Genomic DNA, 22,913 nt, shown 5'->3' with positions numbered 1-22,913 from the left:
AAGAGAAATATATTTAATCCCCTAAATCCCTTTTTGTCCTTTGCTGCAAATGACTGTTAACATTTCAGTCTATTCCTTTCCATACATGGCAACACTCACATAAAAACACACTGCAGGTATTGAGATCATACTGTATATGAAGTTTTTTTTTTATCCTGCCTTCTCAAGAAATTAACATTATGTTGTAAGTATATCCACCAAACACTAATAACTAATATTCCTAGAGACGGTCACATTTTCATTTTCAAAATTCCATTACCTGACGTCACCTTGGTTGATTCCCAGCACCCTGTTGGACAAGGTGCGATTAGGTGGCTTGGGGGCTTGGTTCCAGCCACAGTGCTTAGGTCAGGGGCGTGGAGCCTGACACCGTTTTGGCCAGTGAGATATGAGGAGATGTTTGCAGGTGGCGAAGGCAATCTGGAATCGAAGCCTAGTCGTCTCAGTGCTTTTGGGCAAAATTTCTTAGCATTTTTATAGTATAGGCCTTGGGGAACTTGTAAATCCCCTAACTTATTTGATTTCACTAACTGTAATTGTGCATGTCCTTTTCCCAATGGCTGATAAGAAGTAGCCATGAGAACAGTTGTGATTTGCTTCCATACAGCTGCTCTTAAATCACATTAACAGGTCAGAGGAGAAACTACGAACGTTTTAAAATATTAGTCACCGTCCATTTGTGACTAAAAAGCCAAGAGAAAAACGCTGCAAAAATTAGAAAACAGATTTGCTTCCTGAATGTGCAAATACAATTCTCTCTTGAATGCATAGCCAGCTGCCTACCAAACAGTGAAAAATTAAAGACCTCAGCGTTAAAATAACCAGAGGACAAGGAGGCCTGGTGTCACCCCTGGCGTTGAACACCCTCCTGAAAGTGCTAGCCTTAGTGTGCAAGTGAGAACTCAAGTGTATATGTTAGAAAAGAAAAGGAAAATGTCGTCATCTGTGGATGATACAATAATTGGCTGCCTTAAAACCCAGGAGAGTCCACTGAAACTCGGGGAGCAAGGAAGAGGTTAATTACATTTGCACATGAAATTCATTTATGAAATTCAGTGTTTTTACTTACATCTGAATGGGCGCTTGTGAAATGTAATAGAAACAAGATTCTATTCATGATATAAGAAGCAATAAATAAAATGCCTAGTGCAGTGCCTCACGTATGGTAGGCATGTACCTATTCTTTGAATGAATAAAAAATTATAAGAAGAAACTATGCCAGCACCTGTATTTAGAAGTGTTAAAAGCCTTTAATAAATAGGAAAGCATTCTGTATTCTTAGATGGGTAAACAGTGTTAAGATGTCCTAGTCTAATCCCAGTGAAAATTATAAGGAGTGTGTGTGGGATGGGAGAAATAAATAACAAGAACCAATGGTTCTTCTTTTTTTTAAAGTAGTAAGCATGGGATACACTGCCTTACTGGTTTTAAGCAATTATTAAGTTAAGGAACAGATATGGTGTAGAGTAAGTGCCAGAACAATGGAAGAGAAGAACAAGGCTCACCTGTTTGGTTGACCCAACATAGATTTGAGTGCCTTCTGTTTGTGGGGCCCGGGGTTACACTGGTGAGGAAGGCAGATGACTGCTGGCGCTCCTGGATCTCACGGATGTGGGGGAAGCATGTGAGCGTCAGGAGTGCTTGAAGTGTTGGAACAAGGGGGGCAGGTGCTGGGGGAGCCCTGGGAAGGGCGCATGGCTCCTTGTTCTCAGCTGGCCCCAGGGTTAGCACGTCAAGAACGATGTTCCAAGACCAGGGTGATAGTGGACTTCTCCCACGAAGTGGCTGTCGGATTGCAGCCTGGAGGATGAGTAAGAACTGGCTGCAAGCGGGGGGGAGGGTGGTGATGGAGCCGCGGGGCAGGTGGAGCCCTGTGTGAGGAGCCACAGACCAGAGTGGTGGGTGGAGCTTGCAGGGGGGAAGAGGCAGGAGGAGCTGGATGGTAAGCAGCTCCAGATCCCAGGGAACACGGAGTCCAGGCTAGGACCTCTACCTCTGTTCTAAAGGGGCGGGAAGCCAATGCAGGCCTCTTAGCCCAGGACGGCTGACTCTAACTGTGGTATATGTCCTCAGTGTTGTAACAGAGGATCTTGCCTGTATGTCTGTAGCCCACAGCTCCGTGCATACAGGAGTTCCTCACCCTCCTGGCTGTGTGTCACACCGTGGTCCCCGAGAAGGATGGAGAGAACATCATCTACCAGGCCTCCTCCCCAGGTGAGGGCTCCGGGCTGAGTGTGCCCCGACGTCCCCTTCTCTGGGTGTTTGCAGTTACTTTGGGGGCTGTGGTGGGGTGGCGTGCCCCACAAAGACTCCACTGTTTGTCTCTGGCCTCACGCGGTTTGCAGGTTATGGTGACAAGTGCTAAAGCCCCAGAGAGGTGGCACTGAGCCCTCCTGACTCCGTAACACTGTGACAGCAGGGCGAGACCCCAGGCCATCTTGCGTCTGCTAGCGGAAGACCGTGCACTAGACAAAACTCGCAGGGGAGGGTGGACTGGCTTCTTTGTTCACCCTCCCCCCACCATAGATTTTCTAGCTGCTGATGGCGCTAAGCTGGGTACTAACTCTTGAACCCACTTCCTGGAGCTCTGAATCCCTGGAGCTCTGACTCTGTGCTAGAACAGAAACACTGCCTCACTCGGAGAAGACGTTTAGTCAGAAAGTCGTGGGAAGGTTACTTAAGTTCCTTAGGGAGAACTTGACCCCCACCGAGAATGGCAGGGATGCCATCGCTCTTGTCCCCAGAGCGTCCTTTTAGCTCCCGACTTCCCACCTCATGCAAGCGCCGCCGTCAGGACCCGGGTGCTGGGAGTGAGCGCGTGCCTCCTAGAGCCGAGTCCTCACCACTGCGCCCGTGCGCCAGGCCCCTCCAGCTGCTGGGGACTTGGTTGATTTGAGAAATAACACGTGCTCAACAGAAGTCTGCCATTGCCTGTGGAGAGTCAGTGCCTCATCACCTCTATTGACAGACGAAGCTGCGTTGGTGAAGGGCGCCAGGAAGCTGGGCTTTGTCTTCACGGCCAGAACGCCATACTCGGTCATCATAGAAGCAGTAAGTGACAAGCCTGGGCACCTCTTCGCCTTGTACCTCACCTACTTTCTCGAAGACTCTCTGTTCGAAATAGCATGTCTGATGGAAACGTGAGAGGATGGAAACATTTTTTTTTTCCTGTGAGAAACTAGATCCATTGGGAAGCCGCGGGTATCCTGTGATGATATCAGCTTATTCATGTCGTGTTTGTGTTACCGGCATCTTTGTCTCTCGGAGAGGCTTCTCCACGAGTCTTTCATACGCTGGTGTGATTTGTAGTACAGAAGCTAGCAAGCTTGCTCTTCGTTCTCTAACAGTCAGGGGAATAACCACATGGCCCACGTGTCTTGAGGGCAGGATCTGCGGCTCTGTCTTTGCAGCCTTGGCACCCGGGCTATGTGCACAGCAGAGCCCTCGGCGCACTAGCTTCAGTCTCCCCGACTGGGGAGATGCAAGTGGGCACTGAAGACCTTTGTCATCTGTAGGAGTTTTTCTTTTTCCTAAGGCTAGGGGCTTTATTTATTTTATGATTGATTTTTTTAAAAAAGATTTTATTTATTTGTCAGAGAGAGAGAGAGCGAGCACAAGCAGGGGGAGCAGCAGGCAGAGGGAGAAGCAGGCTCCCCACTGAGCAGGAGCCCAATGCAGGACTTGATCCCAGGACCCTGGGGTCATGACCTGAGCCGAAGGCAGACGCTTAACCAACTGAGCCACTCAGGCGTCCTGTATTTTATGATTGGTTTTTGAGTTTCCCTGCTCAGGAAGCCTGAGAGAGAAATTTGGTGATAGGAAAAAATGTGAGTCAAGAATAACAGCCAATAAAGAAGGACCCTTGAGGTGGGCAATGGGGGAATTGTTGGTTAGGAGTGGCAAGGTGCGGGTGTGTTTAATGCTGACTGATTAGGGGGGCTGCAATTTGCTGCAGGATGAGTTGATGAGGGCCTGGAGACAACTGTCTTCTGTCTCCTCTGCCTGTCTTCACCTCTCAATTTGGGGCGGGTTCATGTATTATAACAGTTTTTGCTTTCATGCATCCTTGTATCTCTAGGCCTTCTTAATGCATTTGAAATTCACTTCTAATTTATATAATAAATTGTTATTGTTCCTGACTTGGTGGTACTCCATTTTTTGGGTACTTATATGTAAAACCTAGAAAAATATCAGACCTTTTACAGTGTGCCTATTTCTTGGCACGTTCACGTTCTTGTCTTCTGGAGTACAGAGATCAAAGCATAATTATTTTTATTTTAAAGTAGAACAAAGTAACTGAGTATTCAATTTCCTTCATAGAAGCTTCTCATTAATGAAGTCTTTACCCCCTTCAGTTTGAGGAGATTGGTAACAATCACAGTAGAATTTTCTGTCGTGTGGGTGCTGCTGTTTTCTCTGCGTTGCAGTGATGGGGACAGGGATTGGGTGTGCACTGATGGGACACAAGTGGGAGAGACAAAGAGAGCATGGCTGCTTCTGCTTTGCTCACAGTACCAGATAAATATGGAGAGCTAGACAGCCCACTGGCATTGTCATCATGGCGGTAGAGGCTGACTAAAAGTGGATTGACACCCCCTCGTCATTTTATTAAACTATTAAGGCCATGTTTCTGAGAGTAAATAAGACTACATGACTACTTAAGGTTCATACTAATAACTTTAAAATCCTGTTTAACCACCAATAGCAGAATATCCTCAAACCATGCATTTTTGTGTTGGTTACCAGCCATGAAGTGGCCCAACTGGTCATCTTAATGGCTGAGTCTGTGGGCTGCACCTGGTTGCACAGTGGTTGATGGGATAGCAAAGAGAGGTTGGCTCCTGGCAGTCATAGCACTCGTGCTGATTTGTGCGGTACCAGTGGGCACATTTCTGAATGGGCATCTGACCAGGTTGGGACAGGGTGAGGAAAAAGAACTGGTGGTTGCAGAAGGAGGGAAATAAAGGCCAATGAAGGCTGGATGAGGTGGGTTCCTGGTTATATTTCAGGATGCAAGGAGAAGGAGTGGGGAGTTGTGGACAGGGCAGTAATGATGACTTGGTGACATCTGATTAATTGCCCTAAAATCTTTTGCAGATCCATAATCCTTATTTCTAAATCCAAAATCCAAGAAGCTTTGAATTCTGAGTTTCTCCCCCATATTTGGGGAGTTAGGCATTTGGCAGCACCATGTAACCAGAACTGACATGAGGCCGTGTGTGGTCTTCGGAACCTCAGTGTGGATAGTCCTACGTTACGCTGTAGAAAATTGATGAGTTGGATCACAGGGTGTTGCCCCAGACTCCCCAGGGGAAATTATGGCATATGATGTATGCGTGCATTTTTATAAAATGTGTAAAATTCTGAGTTTGGACGCATGACCTGCCCCAGGGTTTCAAGTGGACCTGTGTAGCTTGTGTCCCGTGTTTTCCCTGTCTTGGAAGGGACTGTGTCGGCCAGCTATTGCGACAGCCTATTGAGGCATGAGAAGCTTCTACCAGAAGGGGGAGCTATGACCCCACCGGACTGGCATGTGGGAAAACCGTAGCTTTTGTTGAAAAGGCCTTTACAGGGGGATAGAAAGAGAGCTCGAGAGAGAATATATGTGTATGTGTGTGTGTGTATTATATTACAGAGAGAGGGAGAGAGGGATATATGTGTATGTGTATTATGTACAGAGAGAGAAAGTGCTGGCGGGATGGGGAGATGTGTGTACAGAGAGGTTTATGATTGGGGAGACTGTTGTTACAAGGTTTTAATACTTTGCACCTCAGGTAAGAGCCTGCTTTTCTTCCTTTAGATGGGACAGGAACAGACATTTGGAATCCTTAACGTCCTGGAATTTTCTAGGTATGTTTCTCTTTCGTGCACTTGAAATAAAATACTTCCATATATATTTCACAACGTCATCACAGTGTTTGCAAGATTGTATAGTATGATTAAATATAGTACCTAAGTATTGAATTTAGTAAATATATCTCCACAAACCCTCTCCTTGCTGGAATTTGTGACTTTCATTAAAGAAAGTGAAGTAGGTCGTTTTTCTTTTTTTTTCCAAATGAAACCTTATGCTTCCATATCCTCCTCTTTCTTTAGATTTCCAGACCTGCTGTTCTGGCATCAGCAGCTGCAGACATGTCTGCATAGTTTGGAGTATGTGACGAGGGCCCTATTTCTGTTGGTTTTTCCCACGTCCCATGGGGTCGTGCCTCGTGCTCCATGTGAGCACTTTCGTGTCAGGCCTGGGAAACTGATGAGCGGAGGTCGATAAGATCCGTCCATCCTGTCAGAGGCTTTGTCTGAGTCGGGCAGTTCTCTTGTATATACTCCAGCTCATTCTTCCCCAGTGTGGTTTATTTAATTTAAGACCCAGGAATATTTCTTGGATCATTTGCTTCCCTTGTCATTAAAAATATCTTAATGTTTGGTATCTTTCCTTCTTAACATTGAACTTGATGTCAACACTAGAGCAAGGTTCTGTCGCTACCTCAAAAGCATGTTTTCCCATTAGTAAAACTGGAGTTTTTCAATAACCTTTGTTAAATGATTCACGCTTTATTTTCTCTGCTTTATAAGTTGTTTGAAAAAGATCAATTTTTAACCCTCTTGTGGGAAATGCTTTCCAGTCCTAGACTTTGGTTTTAGGACCGCAAACTTGAACTTTGGTAGGTCAAGAGCCCTTGGGGCTGGGCGAGTCAGAGGGGAGGAACGATGGTTGATAACAGTAGTGGTTCATGTAGGGGAGTAGGGGCCAGGGTCCCTGTGTGTGGAGGTAAGGAACACATTAAACACTGCTCCGAGCGTTTCTGTGCCCCATCTCTTGTGGATGTCCTGGAAACTGTGCTGTTATGTGGCAGTGGTAACCAGCAGTTATTACAGGGACAAGAAGGAGGAAAGGGAATTCGATTAAAGCAGGTGATATGGATAGAGACATGAGGATGTATTAAAAACTTCTGGGAGAATACGAGGGATTGGAAAAGTCCTTGGAGTTATAGCTGTGGTTCTCTTTCTTTCTAGTAGACTCTGCTTTTCCAGGTGCCACTTAATTCTGACAGCACTCCTTCTCAGCCCTTGGTGACAGCCCTGCTTTATACACTCAGAAAGTGAGATGCTGGGTAACCAACTTTGCTGAGAGTACCTGGCTACTAGGTAGCTGAGGGAGAATTCAAATCCAGGTCAGACAGAGTGCTGTGGGTTAGGATGTGGGAATTTACACGAAGCTGGAGAGAGCGTGTGCCTTAGTCTTAGGAGCGAAGAGTCCATTGGGAATCCCCTTACTGGCATGGGTGGCCGGGGGCCTAGTGTGGTTGGGAGGTAGCTCAGGAGGATAGAATGTCTGCAAAAGGCAGGGACAGAAGGTGTAGAGTGCGAGTGTAGTGTGTATTCTGGTGTGCGGGAGGCCGGCAGGTGGGTGGGTGGGCGGGCTCGTGGGGAATGAGGCCAGGCTGCAGAGGTGAGGGGAGGTCAGCAAGAACTGGAATCTGTAGGCAGTAGGGAGCCACTGAAGGCTCCCTGAGTGAGCACGGGCCACGATGAAAGAAGAGTGCAGAAGTGTCCGTGTTGGAGTGGGGAGGGGCAGTAATCAGGCACACCTAAGGGCTGAATCAGGAGTGTTCTATGAATTTCTAATTTTTTTCTACTCCCCTTAATAGAAGATACAACAAGGGGCTTTTGGACTAAGTGGATTTATGTTGAAGCTCCCCTCTGCTACTTACGGCACAGATGACTAATATTTTGAGCTGTAAAATAACACTTCTACACAGTATTATCAGAAGTAAATTAAATGTGCATAATAGATGGTCAAATTTTCCATTTCTGCTCTCCTGCTATAAATAGCTATACTAGTCAGTTTCCAGGGAAGGGAAAAATAGGTTTATGTCCATTATATGTAAATAAAAAGAGTAGTAGATACACAATTAAAGTCCAGCTCTGAAGGAAAAGTAAGGAAAATGGAGCTTTGCCATTTTTAGGGCTCTCAGATCATCTTTTGATTTGTTTGGTGCTTAATCATAGGGCATGGGTCCTGTCATACAGACCAATGACGACTTTCCTTTCTTTCTCTTTTTCTTACCCTTGCAGTGACAGAAAAAGAATGTCTGTAATTGTTCGAACTCCGTCAGGCCAACTTCGGCTCTATTGTAAGGGGGCTGTAAGTACCGCCTAAGTGTCCTGCGCAGCAGGGCGCCCTTGCTGGCTACGTCGTTCATCCACTGCTGCTCTCCACCACTGTCCCCATCATGCGCTGCACGTTTGCCCGAGGTTGAAAGGCTCTTTCAGATTGACCATAAAACTGACCTGGTAGTAACAGCCCACTGAAAATAGTGGTGGTTCAGGCCAGTGTGGCAATGGTGGCCTGTGAAAGGCTTGCTTTTAGCCAATAGTTGGTTTCAGAGACAGCAGTTCGCTGTGTTGTGTGAAATCCTTGGAGCGTGTTCTGACTTTGGGAAGATAGAATAATTCATATGGACCTGTGATAGTCTTTTAAGTACACTGAGATTGTGTGTGTGTGTGTGTGTGTGTGTGTATGTGTGTCTGCCAGCAGCTCTTTGTAGTTGTTGTGGTTTGTTTGTTGTCACAACTTTTCTGAGCTGTGTTCCTCAGTGTTTCTTAGCCGAACTGGGTTCAGTGCCTTGTGGGCTGTGCACTCCCTTGCCAGGAGCTCCTCCAGGGTCAGGAGGCAAGAGTGTAGTTGAGCAGCTTAGGACGTGCCTGTTACTCTTTCCACTCCTGCATGAAGGTGTATAAACTTGGGCATGTATTTTGCAAATGTGGGTAAATGTAGGCAGCATTGTGTCCCTGATAATTCTCTTGACACTTACGGTTCTCCCCAAAAGGTTTTTCTTTGGACACACCCATACCCGATTTATTTTCCAAAGCTCATGACTGAATCTGGCCAAGACTGTATTTCTACTTGCCCACTCAGGTGTTCTCATGCACACTGGACAAGCATTACAACAAAGCCAGGTTTAGAATGCTGACTGGAAGGTTTACTTAAGGGATTGCCAGTCACAGGGTTTCTCTATCTTACAGGATAATGTCATTTTTGAGAGACTCTCAAAAGATTCAAAATATATGGAGGAAACACTGTGCCACCTGGAATATTTTGCCACAGAAGGTAAGTGAAATTTGGAAATGTATTTAACCATTGAAGTTGTATTTTCATGTGTTTGTGGCTGATGCAGTCATGTTCTGAATGGACACGTGTGTTTTGTGCAGTCCTTGGCTCTCTTCATAGGATATACTTTTCTAGTGCTCCCCCGGTCCCCTCCCTCTGTGTTCTGTGCCTGTGGCAGTGACAAGATGTGCGCCACCTGTCTGGGACTCTGCTGACTCCTCACCAGGAGTGTGGAAGGAACAGGCAGGCCAGCTCACCACACGTAGAATCAGTTTGTAGTTATTATTCCTCTTCTCAGAAAACTCATGAGGTTATGTCTCTGTCCTCCTCTTGTTATCCTTATGACTACTGGCTTATCCATGACTCGAGGAAACAATAATTCATTGAGCCTGTAGAGACTAGGAAAGGAGTTCTCTGAAAGGCCTCGAATGACACTGACATCAGGGTTTCCAGCAAGGGAAGGTGATGAAACCTGGGGACTGGTCGAAGTGCCGACTGCAGCTTTTTCACCTTTGTGCATTCCTCTGGTCACATGTGCGTGTGCATGCATGTGTGTATTTGTACACACGTGTGTCTGCTGGTCCGGATCGTCCATGTGATGCACGTTGGGCTTTTATTGTTGTCTCAAAATGTCCCTCCTGCCTCCTCTGCTTGCTGATACCTGCTCACTGCTCATGCACATAGAGTGCGTGCCCAGCTCCTCTACTCTCTGCTGTGGGGAGTTCACTCCGTGGCTTCCACGTACTCTCACATCTATACACGAGGTACTTTACAGCAAAACGCACTGAAGTTGTTCTTCAATTCCCTTTCTAGATGTGTGAAAGTTAAATTAGAGTGACCTAAAAAGCAGATAGTTTAATTTTTTTGAGCATGCTGGTTTAAAATGGAGCCCCATGATGTCACCTAGGAGGCAGGGTGTCCTGCTTGCTTCCATCGCTGGATATGCTGTGGCTGTTTTGCAGGCTTGAGGACTCTCTGTGTGGCTTACGCTGACCTCTCTGAGCGTGAGTATGAGGAGTGGCTGAAGGTCTATCAGGAAGCCAGCACCATCCTGAAAGACAGAGCTCAACGGTTGGAAGAGTGCTATGAGATCATAGAGAAGGTAATTACCTGTGATACCATTGTTGCATGCCCAATGAGGAGCTCCGAGTATTGAACAGTCTTTGGACAGGAATCATTTCACTATATAGCCATGTTCCCTTTTCCTGTACATATCTTAAGCATTAGCTTTTAACGAGGTCTTTCTTTGCTTTAAGAAACACTTCGTTTTTATGGGCACCTGAGAGGTCGAGCCACCTTTGGCTAAGTGTTAATGGTATCTTAAGAAGTATCAGGTCAAAAACAGTGTCAGTGACTCTCGGGGTTTACCTAGGATTAGGCTTAATGAGATTGTTCACCCTATTGAGTTACAGGAGCATTCAGAAAGCGTAAGCTGGTGGGACATTGTTCATTCTAAGCATGTTCACACTTACTCTAATAATAGCTACCTTTGCCATTGCTACTCCATATTGCCTACTTTGATTTTTGTTGTTGCTGGTCTTTGCAGTTTATCCCAAAGCATTAGGTAGCTTTCTACGTATTGGATTCCTTCAAATCTGGCAGTTGGATTTCACCTTTTTCCGTTTCATTCAGCACCCATCGGCCCATTCGTTTTCTAGTTTCTAGAACTCTGAAGTCATTAGCTTTTCTCATTCTTTGTGTTTATTTTTTCTTTTTTTTTAAAGATTTTATTTATTTATTCGACAGAGATAGAGACAGCCAGCGAGAGAGGGAACACAAGCAGGGGGAGTGGGAGAGGAAGAAGCAGGCTCATAGTGGAAGAGCCTGATGTGGGGCTCGATCCCACAACGCCGGGATCACGCCCTGAGCTGAAGGCAGACGCTTAACCGCTGCGCCACCCAGGCGCCCCCATTCTTTGTGTTTCTTAAAATTACTTTTTGGCTTTTTTTATATTCCTCTTTTGTCTGAGTTTTCTATTTACTTGTTTGTCACTTTAATGGAATTTGGTAGGAGTAGAACAGAATTCAAGTTTCATTTGCTCTGCTTTACTGGAAATAAGCAAAATTACTTTTAGAATCAGAAAACGATTACATAGGTGATGGGTCCGTGTGGTACCAAGCAGAGGTCAATCTCTTTTCCCACAGTCGGGTCATCAAGCTATGGTGCCCTAGCATGGGGGGACTCAGGGGAAGTAGGTGCTCTGTGCAGGGGCTCTGGAATCTGCCAGGCCAGCAGGCAGTCTCCACCTGTCCACATGTCCACACCCATCCTCACTGTGAACTGGCCCTCTGTGCTCCTGGAAGAAGTTTAACAGGAGCAACATTTGATAGCTCCTCAATCTTAAGATACTTTGATATTTTCTTCTCTGGCTGTTGAAATGTTAGCATCAGCTGTCTCTTAGTCTTGTATCGTCAGATGAGTGTTATCATCTAGAATCAGTTTTTTTCCCGTGTTACCCATACTATAATATGTACGTTACTCATCAGTGGAGTGAGAGGGGAAGGCTCACCTCCTGTGAATATCTTCAGGATAACTTGCCCGTATGCTTTACTGCGAGGTGATTCCTATTCTAACATGCCCATGGTCCAAGAAATAAATGATCAATGCTGGGTTGCCTATGTGTTTCAGGTGGTTCTAATATTGCAAATAGTTCCAAAATGCCGCACGTCTAGATACCATTAATTATCTGCAAACGAAGGTTTAGTGTACAGGAAATAAGAGAACTGTCAGAATATTTGACTACCTTTTGGGATCAGTTTTGTCACTGATGCTGCTCTTAAGGCTGTACCAGTCTGTAATCGCAGTTCTTTCTCAATCTAGAATTTACTGTTACTTGGAGCCACCGCCATTGAAGATCGCCTTCAGGCAGGCGTTCCGGAAACCATAGCAACTCTGTTGAAGGCGGAAATTAAAATCTGGGTGTTGACAGGAGATAAACAAGAAACTGCAATTAATATAGGTAATTAATTGTAAATTTTCCCGGTGTTGGCTTTGTATTATTTTTAAAGTATCTTGTAGAAGTGCCTAAGGCTTCCTCAAATGCATTGACAGATGATGTTTTAAGGCCAAGGAAAGTTTACCTGAATCAAATGAAGATCTTTTATAAGTGTTATCTGCCTGTAATAAACATTAAAACTATTATGTCTCCCTGAATTGTGTTAAACCCACTTATATAGGATACAGAATTCAAGATTTGGTAACTTTTTCTTACTGCTCTCTTCACAAAATTGTAGTCTGAGACTAAGATCATGTTTTCACCAAGTTTAATATGCATGATAATTTTAAATAATTATAACCACTTGAATGATTTTACCAACTGATGGGTCTTCTAAGAATGTCGTCTCTTTCTTTCCTTCCCGTGTGTGGGTTGGTAACCTCTTTGCTTGCTAAACTTCACAGAAATTAAAGTTGAAGAAAGGGAATTTTAAGTCCAGATAACTTACATTAATGTTAAAGAGGCACATTTTGAGTTTGAAAGGAGGTGAAATGACTCATTTTAAAAGATCTGATTTTGGTTCTTGAAGTTACTTTCGAGTTACCTGGTGCTTCTGTAGTGCCGTGATGGCATCAGAAGCCCGGTACATACGTGATCGAGAGTGTGCAAGGGCCGCATGACTCATGATATATTTGTGGAAGTAGACTGTGTCCCAGGTCCCTTCAGAAAGAAACATGCTGGAACCTCCACATGTAAATGACTGTTGCCCTATTGGGAGCAGTCTCCTGGGAATATTATCAGTTGACTCCAGGCACGCCCGTTTCCTTAAGCCTTCCCTTCCGAAGCAGCTCTGTCTCTTGGATAACCTCAGTAGTAGACAAACACCTCCCCTCTGAAGCGAACGCTGGTTTTGTTTAATGAACCAGACTCAGTTTAATCACCTCTTAGCAAGGCGGAAGCTAGTCACGTGCCCTTTGGGCTCCCACACAAGTGAAATTGAAGTCACAGGCGAGTGACACGTGATTCATAAACAGTCTTGGAAGCTTCAGCTGCAGACTTTGTGGATTTGTGTTGTCTTTCAAGTGCGTGTTTCTGGACAAAAGTCAAATGATGTTTCTGTGTGGATCCCTCACTACTATTAGAAAATAAAAACCCAGAGTGTGTAGCCCTTGGGTGATGTCAGCAGTGTTTTGTAAAATGAAGGTAAGCCCCTGCTTTTGGTTTACTGTGCCTCTGTCTGTGTATATATGTTGCCCCTTCAGGTATGATTTCTCATAGACATTTCTCTCAGGGCTGAAACCCTGGTGCTGCTATGTGGCTCCCGTGGCTCACGCAGGGCACATAAAGTTGACGGCTGCCCCAAAATGCTGACAGTTTAAGGGAATGCTTTCTGCCCTCTTAGAGCAGTATCTAAGAAGTGAGTAACCCCTCAAGTTAAAATTGCACGATAATGATAAGATCTGGAAAACAGAGCTTGAGTGTTCCTGCTGGACGAATGACCTTTTTATGCTCCTAGCCCCAGATGACTCCCTTAAGTGCTTTCTTGTGTTTGCTGTAAGAAGCGAGTGTGACTTTGCTGGCATTGTGCTAGCTGGAAAAAGGCCACTGTCCCTCTCATAGCCTCTGCGCCAGATCACCCTGCCCTTGGGCAGCCCACGCGTCCCTTTTCCTGCTTTGTTCCTTTTGTCATACCTGAGCATATCAGGGTCTGGAGGAGTTTGCAATAAACACAAAGGAAAACAAAGGCTTGAAAATCAACCCAGAAAACACAAATGGGTTATAATTCATAAAGGAAAGTTTGACTTGAATGCCATGAGGCTTCTCTGAGCCTTACAAGATAATTGATGCCCATCCGAAGAGTTTGTGAAAATAATGGTGATATTATTTTGTGCTTTTTTTCAAAGTGAGTATAGCAACATCTGTAGTTTTGGTACCAGAAGCATTTATAGGCATTAGATATTTTAAAATTGATCATTCTTAGCAAATACTCTGTAAGACCACAGTGAAATGATGCTTCCTGCTTATATAAGCTGATGACTTCGCCCAAGTCTTATCTTCTGAAGGCTTTTTTGTACTCCCATTTGTTTTCTAGTGTATCAGAATCAAACATCTCTTTGGTATTATTAAGTATGCAGCCAACAGCCAGGGAACAGATATTCTTTGAAAGAGCTCTGTCTGAATTACTTTTTCACTTTGTATTCAGAACTTAATGGTAATCCCGGGCAGTGTGGAAGGATTAAATGTCATCTTCTGATTTAGGATATCTGTCGAGCCTGCAAAAAGTGTAGGCGTCCAGACATTGTATCAGACTTGTCCATTGCAGACCACAGGTGACAGCTATACGCAGCACAAGGTCGTGCCCCAGATACAGCATGGATTGTATGCCAGTTTACTCGTACTGTATTCCTCAACCCCTTGGTAATATGAGCCATTATTGATCTGTTTTCCATAATACTGGATATTCTGTACATGGTAGTGTATTCTTTTTTTTTAAGATTTATTTATTTAGGGTGTTATATGCAAATAATGAATCATGGAACATTGCATCAAAAACTGGGGATGTACTGTATGGTGACTAATATAACAAAATAAAAATTATTTTAAAAAAGATTTATTTATTTATTTATGTATTTGACACAGAGAGAGAGAGAGAAAGACAACGAGAGAGGGAACACGAGCAAGGGGAGTGAGAGAGGAAAAAGCAGGCTTCCTGCTGAGCAGGGAGCCCAATGCGGGACTCGATCCCAGGACCCTGAGATCATGATCTGAGCCGAAGGCAGGTGCTTAATGACTGAGCCACCCAGGTGTCCCCATGGTAGTGCATTCTGTGTGCATTTTCGGGCACCCAGAAGATATTTGGGAGGAAGATCAGGTGTCTAGCAGTTCGACTTCTCTATGAAGGAAGGACAAGAGAGCAAATGAACGAATGTCTGCTGAGTGCAGCACTCTGCTAGGAGTACCTTCTGAATTCTGTCTTCAGGCGTTATATGCGAATGGTCTCACTAGTGGCTCAAGGGGGAAATTCAGTGTTTATAAAGGTTAGGTTCTGTTTCATGACCAAGCTGGCATGAGGTCCCAGGGCTCTTCACTTCTGGTGCGGGGCTCCCTTTAAACAGATTCACGTAGCTTTCATACAACTGTTCTCTGAAACTCGAAGACTGGGGGACAATGGTCCTGTGTTTCAGCCATTCCTGGATGCCCATTGTTGTCCTATGTCAACATCCCTGAAATTGGAATGTCTTGCAGCTGTTGACTCCTACTATGTAATTGCATCGTCCTAGGGGTACTTATGGTAAGAGTTCACCTGTAGAGGCGACAATTGGTATGTTTGGTGTTTGGGGTTGTTGGCTTTCCCCGGCATTGGATTTATTTATCATAGTTTAAGAAGCATTTGTAAGGGGCTCCTGGGTTGCTCAGTCGGCCAAGCATCTGACTTTGGCTCAGGTCACGATCTCAGGGTCCTGGGATGGAGTCCCAAGCCAGGCTCCTTGCTCAGTGGGGAGTCTTCTTCTCCCTCTGCCTGCCACTCTCCCTGCTTGTGTTGTCTCTCTCGTGCTCTCTCTCTAACAAATAAATAAAATCTTTAAAAAAAAAGAAGCATTTGTAAAATGTAGCTCTTAGTTCATACCTTGCAAATATTTAGTCAAATTAAGTTCCAGCGTATTTGTGTTTCTTAGGAATCAATGAGTACTAGATAGACGGTCTTCTTGCCGGTGGGTTTTAGGTAGTTTGGAACTGGCATGATGCCAGAATCCAACTGTGCTGGGCTTGAATTTATGCTAATTAGCTGTGTTTCAAGTAGTTGGCAGTTTTCTTTTTTAGCTTAAAGATTTGGCATCTGTTAGTCTAAAGTGAAATTTCAGATGTAGCTTTTGTGAATCGTGTCATTTCCTTATTACCACTGGGTAAGACGTCTATTAAATACATAGACAACATATATGAAGTCTACAGAATCTATAATTTTGTTTGAATGGATGTAGGATGAGTGAGAACAAAATCCATTTTAAAGTCATTAAGTGGGACAGAGCTTTCATTAAAACATTTCTAAGTTGTTGTGACTCATTTAATACTTTTAAACCACTTCTTACAGTTTTAGAAGTTTAATTTTTAAAAGTGAGTAAATAATGGTGCTTGCTGCTGTTATTATTGCCTATAGTTTGCCTTGCCTGTCGAAGGGAAGACCTGTTTCTGTTTTCAGGGAAGCTGGGACATTGTTTGGTAGTGGTCTCAATCTGAGTGTTTTGTGTTTTTTTTTTTTTTTTTTTTTTTTTACGAAAAAGTCAGACACATTATTTCTTGATTACATGCAGCTGGCATTGTTGCCAGATGCTCTTCTCTAGGCTCAGGGAACTTACATCCCCTAATTGGGGCATGAGTTAATTCTGAGACAAAACAGAGTAACATAGATGAGAAAGTACTAATTGCACAGGATAGATATTAAGTATGACTGGTGTTAGTTACTGAGTGAAGGTTAGCTAGAATGTGCGAAACACTGTGCTGAGTCCTCTCTGCCAGTTTTCTGATTCCTTGGAGGTAGCCATCATCCCTTCTTTAAAGATAGAACTGAGGCACAGAAAACCAAGCAGCTCAGCCTAGGTCACAAGAGACTGTGTCAAAAATCTGAGTGTGTGCCTGTGACAGCTGGTATTCACTTCCTAGAAGGAAAGATACCTGAGTTAAAAAAGACTGGGGAAGCTTCATGGATGACATAGGTTTAAAACTTGAGCCTTTTAAAGAATTTGTTAAAAAAAAAAAAAAAGCATTAAGGAGGGCAGGTGATATGATGAGCATGGGGTGTTGTACACAACTGATGAATTATTGAACACTACATCTGAAACTGATGATGTGCTATAGGTTGGCTAATTAAATTAAAAAAAAAGTCTGAGCATAGAATGGATCAGGACAGCCCAGCTTGGTGTGGGGAGGGGTTTGTGAGGCAAGGCTGAGGCCCTGTGCTCGTACATGTGATGGATCCTTCCTGAGAAGGATCTGGAGGGAAAGGTGCCCAGGTGTGTGGCTCTGTGGATGAGTCCTTAGCTTCCTGGTTCTCTGGATGATGGACTTTGTACTGAGCCTCTTTGGCCCCATCTGGAATAGATTAAGAATACCATCTTTCATTATCCATTCCTGATGTCTGGCAGTGTGTTTCATACACTCATACTCAAATATTGATCACACTGTCCCTGAAAATATTTAGGACCAACACACTTACTGTGGGTTGGAACCATGTCGAATGCTAGTGATGGGTAGCTTTATTAATCCTAAAATGCATGGTTAGTAAGGATAAACTGTCCCTAACCCTTCCAGAAATGTCTCCAAGGAAATCTGGATTTGGGTATCTTTGACAATGTGAGCTTATCTCAAAACAGAGAAAGAATGATTGCAAGATCTGAGAAGTTTGGTTTGGTGATACTTTCTAGCGTGGATAATAATTTTCTTAAGATGAAGTCCTGCTCTAAGTACCATAGAGTCTGTAATAGTTTGGTTTCTTTGAATGTTGATTAAACTCAGGTAGTAGAAAGACCAAATGCTTTTAGGGTGTGCTGTTAATTTCAGGTGTAGTAAAAAGTGAAATCCCAGAGGTTCTCTTCTCAGTGATTTTATGGTTGTTTTGTTAGATTGCAAGATTAAAGAACTAGAAGCGTGGATTGACATTTCAATACCTGGCTCTTCTCCAAGAGTTGATCTCATTTTATCCACAAACATTAGAAATCAAGCACACCAAACTAGGGTTGACATAATTTAATTTGCTACATTCGCTAAGTCACAATTAACTGTGTTAAACTTCCATGTTCTGTACAGTGCAGGTGTTCTGTGTGATAATTCTCTAAGCAGAATCTCACTTCGTTTTCCAAATTAAAAAACAAACAAACAAACAAAACCTATTTCCAGAAGCCTTTAGTTTTGTACATTGAAATTCATGGACGTGTCAGTGGTTTTATTTCTTGCCCTCTCCCTGCAACGGCTAAAAAAAACACTTAAGAGTTTTTCCATAATATCTTTGTGCAGCTTCAGTTGTCAAGCAGCATTTTGCTTAAACTGAAAAATATAAAATGAAGCAGCAAGCTAGGGCTTAAAAATTATAGCTTGCTTCTGCAGCTGTTGTTCAAATCAAAAACTACCAGCAAATCCTTTTGCATTAGTTATACTAAATTTGTAACAGTCTATGTTGCATGAAGTTGCTGGAAGTCTCTGGGGATATAAAGAAAGAGTAAGCCTCCCATAGTGGGAAATAATTAAAGTTGCAACATCCCCTTTTGTGAATGAAAATAAAGTATAGACCTCCCTTCTGGACCTGATCTAAGAATTTATAGGAAAGAAGAATACATTTGTAAAATTTTAAGGGTAAACAAAGACTTCAATTATGTCAATCCTATCAGGCAGAACTTTGAATGGCATTCTGGGAAAGTCTCATTTTTACTCATCACTATTGTTAAAATACAGACTTGAACAAGTTTGAAAATGTATAGAATATTATTTCATGTTTCCTCCTTTTTTTTTGTCTTAGGGGTTAAACAGGTATTTACCCATGTGGTATTATGATTTTAAATTATTCAGTTCTGGTTTTTAAAATAATATGCAGTGGTTTTAGCAAGCAAAATAATCTCATTCCCTTGAGGTAACTATTGTTAACCGTCTGGACTATATCTTTATGGTATTGCTTTAAAAAAATATTTGGATTAAAAGCCATGTTTGTGCTTGAAGACTTGTGTTCTGAGGTGATCTACAAAATATTCTGAGATGACGGTAGTTAAGGATATACTTTGTACATTCCAAAATAAATATTTATTGTCTCTCTCCTTCCTAAACAACAGCAACAAAACAAGGTTTTTCTTGGTCTTATTTTTTGTGTTGTCTTGAAGTCTATTTGGTGGCTTTTAATAGGGTTTCCTCAGCACGGGGTTGGAGGGGGTGGGCTGTGGGAAGCCCTGCTGAGTAGAACTGTCAGGTAAATGCTGTAGTTCTTGAGACTTGCCCATTAGTTAAATGCTTGTCTCCTTTTCCACTTAAATATAGCATCTGCCCAAATGGATATTTTAGCTGTTCTGTGGAGGGGAATCCAGGCTCCTCGTTGCTTTAGGAACAGTGTCGGTTAAGCCCCTTCCTTGAGATTGTCACCCAGGTACTTGCTTGACGGTTGTAATTCTCTGTGCTGATGATTTGTTTCATGTTTCCGTGATCATTAATCCTTTATTTTCAGGTGCTGAGGAAAAAGAAGCAATTTTCTAGGTGGAAGGATTCTTTTCTTACCTTTTCTCAATGAGATAAATTGAGATTAGAGGTTGATGAAAAGCGCCAGTTCTCTCAAGGGGCACTTGAGAGGGTGGAGGGTAGTTTGAAAGGAAAGAGTAGAGTCCTGACAGACATCCAGGGTCTTAGGGTTTGCTGGAGCTGCTCTTTCCCAGAGTGTGTGGATTTGAGGGGGGAGGCTCTCCTCCTGGGTTGTGGGTGTCACCAAGTGTCTCCAGATGTTTTGGCATGGACTACAAAGCCTGGGTAGGAAAGTGGTTCAGAGAAAACATGTTCACCTTCTGGGAGGAAGAGTAGAAGAGTATCTTGCTTAGCGTATAACGATAACTATTTTAAAATGCGATGGAAATCATTGATAAGAATTGGTTTTGGAAGACATATTTTTCTAAACAAACTTTTTTTTTTAACTCAAGTTTAATTCTTTAAATGGGAATTGCTTTGAACTTGGGTAGGAAAAGTGATTCCCTCTACGTATGATAGCATTCCTTTGAAATCTGTTGCGAGAATTACCTACTTTTTAAACAAATAAATGAGGGATCTTGATAGTAGGATAGACTCGTTTATGCTGATTTGGAAGCATCATCAGATTCCATGTGTCTTCCTGAAGTGTTAGCTGTTTTTTAAAGATAGTCCAAGGCTTATCCTGCTGTTATACAAGCATAAAGAAAAATCCACAGAAAATTGACCAATATTTATTTTAGTCATTAGTTATGAAGACCTCCCCAACCAATTCTATTCACGCTGTCTGCAAGAATCAAATCTGTTAAAGAACTTACTTTTCCTACCCCACACACTTGTCCAATTCCTCTGTCTTCCCCAAGAGGCTTAAAAAGGTAATATGGAAGACATAAGAAGGGAAGCTGAATTTAAATAGCTATTGGAAAGCAATGAATTCATGGAAGGAATGGTAAACTCACTTGTGTTGCTCTTTCCTCTACTCTAGGATACTCCTGCCGGTTGGTATCACAGAATATGGCCCTTATCCTGTTGAAGGAGGATTCTTTGGATGTGAGTAGTTTTTCGAAAGTTGTATTTGTTATTACTGTATTAAACTCTTCCTTTATTTATTTTTATTATAACTGATAACAAGGTTTTTTTTACTAAAAAACAATTCTAAAACTATTCTTTATGTGTATTTTGTTATTTATGAACAGATGTCATAAATTCCTATCCTTAAACACCAAAATAGTAAATTTGGAACACTGCTTCATGATACTTTCCTTTATTTATCTAGAATTGTGCATTTAAAATGTTAATGCAACCTATTTTGATTTGCTAAGTGGTGATGGTTCACTCCAGAGTAGATTAATATGGAGACTTGGAGGATTTTCTTTCTGGCACAAACTTTAATATAACAGTAATACTCAAGTGTCAGGGGTTGTTTGGATTTATATAAGAATAGGCTACATATGCACTTAATTCCTGTGACATTCCAATGCCACCAGCTCATGAAGGATTGAACAGCATGGATCTCTGAGCATTTTATAGACCTGCGCCCACCCAGTCATAGCCTAAAGCCTCTGATGAGACCAGGGGTGGGAACAGATGTGAGGTTAACCAGTGACCTGGGAAGTAGTTTGATGTGAACATATCAGCTGAGCTATGAGATTCCATTTGTCAGGACTTATAACAAGGGCTTGTTACTGCTCAGAACCCAAGGCCACCCTTCACGCAGTATATTTAAAGCCTCTTATATAGAAGCAAATGACAGCGTTAGTAAAAAGGATGAGATGTGGTACAGAGACATTTTTACTTGCAGATTCAGGAGGCCCTGAATCCTACTTGAAGGCCAACACACACTTACCTCTTCAGGACTCCAAAGGCAGGAGTCAGGGGGTGAGTCTGTGTGCCTCCAAGGCTCCGTTGGCAAGATACTGCTCCATGGCTTGGGAGCTTCACCCTTGGACAAATCCAAATAGCCTGTGAGCACACCCAGAATGTCTGTGCCAGGAGCTTCCTTGTTTGCTGATGATCTTCTAGACCCAAGGCACCCACAGTCTTAAACTAAGCCTCTAATGTGGTGGTAACTCAGAAGTGAGGCTGTGTTTTCCTTTTATGCCAGGTGTTCTCGGGAATCAAGAGACGGACTTTGACTCAACATAACAGTGTAAGGCCATAAGTACAAGTTGGGACTTTTGGTTGATCTAGATCATGGAGTGATTTGTGAAGCCAAACAAGTTTCAAAGAATCTGCCTGGCTTCCCCTGGCACCTGTTAGGAATTCTTCTTCCTAACCAGTGTGGAACATCATCTTCAAGTATAATGGCTTTCACGTACTCAGTATCTGATGGACAGAGGTGCAATTTCTATGGCCCCTTTTTTGATCCATACTCCAGGGGGCATTCCATATTTCTGATGAGAGTCCTTCTCCTCTTTCCCCTCCCCCTCATCCCCTTTCACCTGGTTCCCTCCCCCTCATTCTTTAGTTAGGTTGAAGGCATTCCTGTTCTCAAAATACTTCATTTGGTAGGTGTGGAATGAAAGCAGAGTCCTAGGGAAATAAGTTAGGCATATAGTAGATCCCTGTGGAGCTCCCAAGTTGAGCTTTTCATGTTGAGCTCTGAGGTTGAAGCAATCAAAGGAAATGGTCCCAGAATTAAAAGTGTTGGGTCTAGCTTCCCTTACTTCATCTCACATATAAGCGGAAGCTCATCTCATTCACTTTACTTCTTAAAAGAATCCTAGTCCTGCGTTGCCTGTTGTCCAACGTTTCATATTTTTTTCCCAATTTTTTAGTTATTTACAAGTCTACTGTTTCAGTTACTTTATGAATGATGCCTGGAAGCAGAATTTGATTGACCACTTCTGCTGCTGTCAGGTCATCTTTGAGAAATACTCATTTCAAATTTAAAGGTCTGCACCCACTTGAATTTTTCTTTGCTGGTCCTGGAGCTTGGACAGTTGTCTCTGATTTTGAGAATTCTAGGGAAACAGTTGGGTCAGGAGAAAAGAAAAGAAGTGTAGAGTGTTGTTATGACCTCTGGGTTCCAGAGAAGAAGCAAGAGGATGGATGGAAAATCAAAGAAAGAATATCATAGATGATAATTTAAATAATGTTTGAGTACTGCTTGTCATGGACAACTAGCACTTTTTCCCCACTGGTGATAAGATCATCATCACTGCCTTGAAACCCAAGCAGGTGAAATAATTAATCCCAGTTTCCCATCTTTAGACTGTTTCTTAGAACGGCTTCTGATACCTAATACAGGAATAGTCAGGATTCAGTGCAGGAAATAGTGACAGTCAGGTCTGATCAGGAGATAAATACCCCACATGTTAGTTGAACAGAGTGATTTTAATATACGAAATTGAGAATTAAGTGTGGAGTTGTTAATTAGATAACAAAAAGTGTAAAAAGAAAATTCTAGGGCAAGTAACAACCCTTAGGAAAAATTGGAGGCAACCCGTTTCACAAATGAAGTTTTCTGGAACACCACCATCCCCATTCATTTCCACATTGCCCGTGGCTGCTTTCATACTGCAGTGGTAGAGTGAATTAGAGACTGCGTTAGAGACTTTTGGCACACAAATCCTAGAGTATTTACTGTCTTGTCCTTTTTAGAATAGTTCGCCTGCCCTAAGGTACCTTATAGTGGCAACTGAAGGAAGCAGT

General features: G+C 43.0%; 1 protein-coding gene across 2 annotated transcripts in view; it reads left to right on the top strand.

Moving 5' to 3' along the window:
• ATP8A2 (ATPase phospholipid transporting 8A2) overlaps positions 1-22,913 on the top strand; it is a 564,765-nt gene that overhangs the window by 175,275 nt on the left and 366,577 nt on the right. For both annotated transcript variants that reach the window (XM_045797080.2, XM_045797081.2), the window contains exons 17-24: positions 2,109-2,214; positions 2,969-3,051; positions 5,801-5,850; positions 8,080-8,149; positions 9,031-9,115; positions 10,078-10,217; positions 11,936-12,074; positions 20,245-20,309. In XM_045797080.2, the coding sequence (XP_045653036.1) occupies positions 2,109-2,214; positions 2,969-3,051; positions 5,801-5,850; positions 8,080-8,149; positions 9,031-9,115; positions 10,078-10,217; positions 11,936-12,074; positions 20,245-20,309 (738 nt within the window). The remainder of the gene's footprint in view (positions 1-2,108; positions 2,215-2,968; positions 3,052-5,800; positions 5,851-8,079; positions 8,150-9,030; positions 9,116-10,077; positions 10,218-11,935; positions 12,075-20,244; positions 20,310-22,913) is intronic.

This window comes from Ursus americanus, chromosome 10 (genome assembly GCF_024610735.1).
Source record: "Ursus americanus isolate L20-20 chromosome 10, mUrsAme1.1.p, whole genome shotgun sequence".
NCBI lineage: Eukaryota > Metazoa > Chordata > Mammalia > Carnivora > Ursidae > Ursus > Ursus americanus.
Note: the sequence above shows the minus strand (reverse complement) of the source record. Positions and strands in the feature narration are given on the sequence as shown.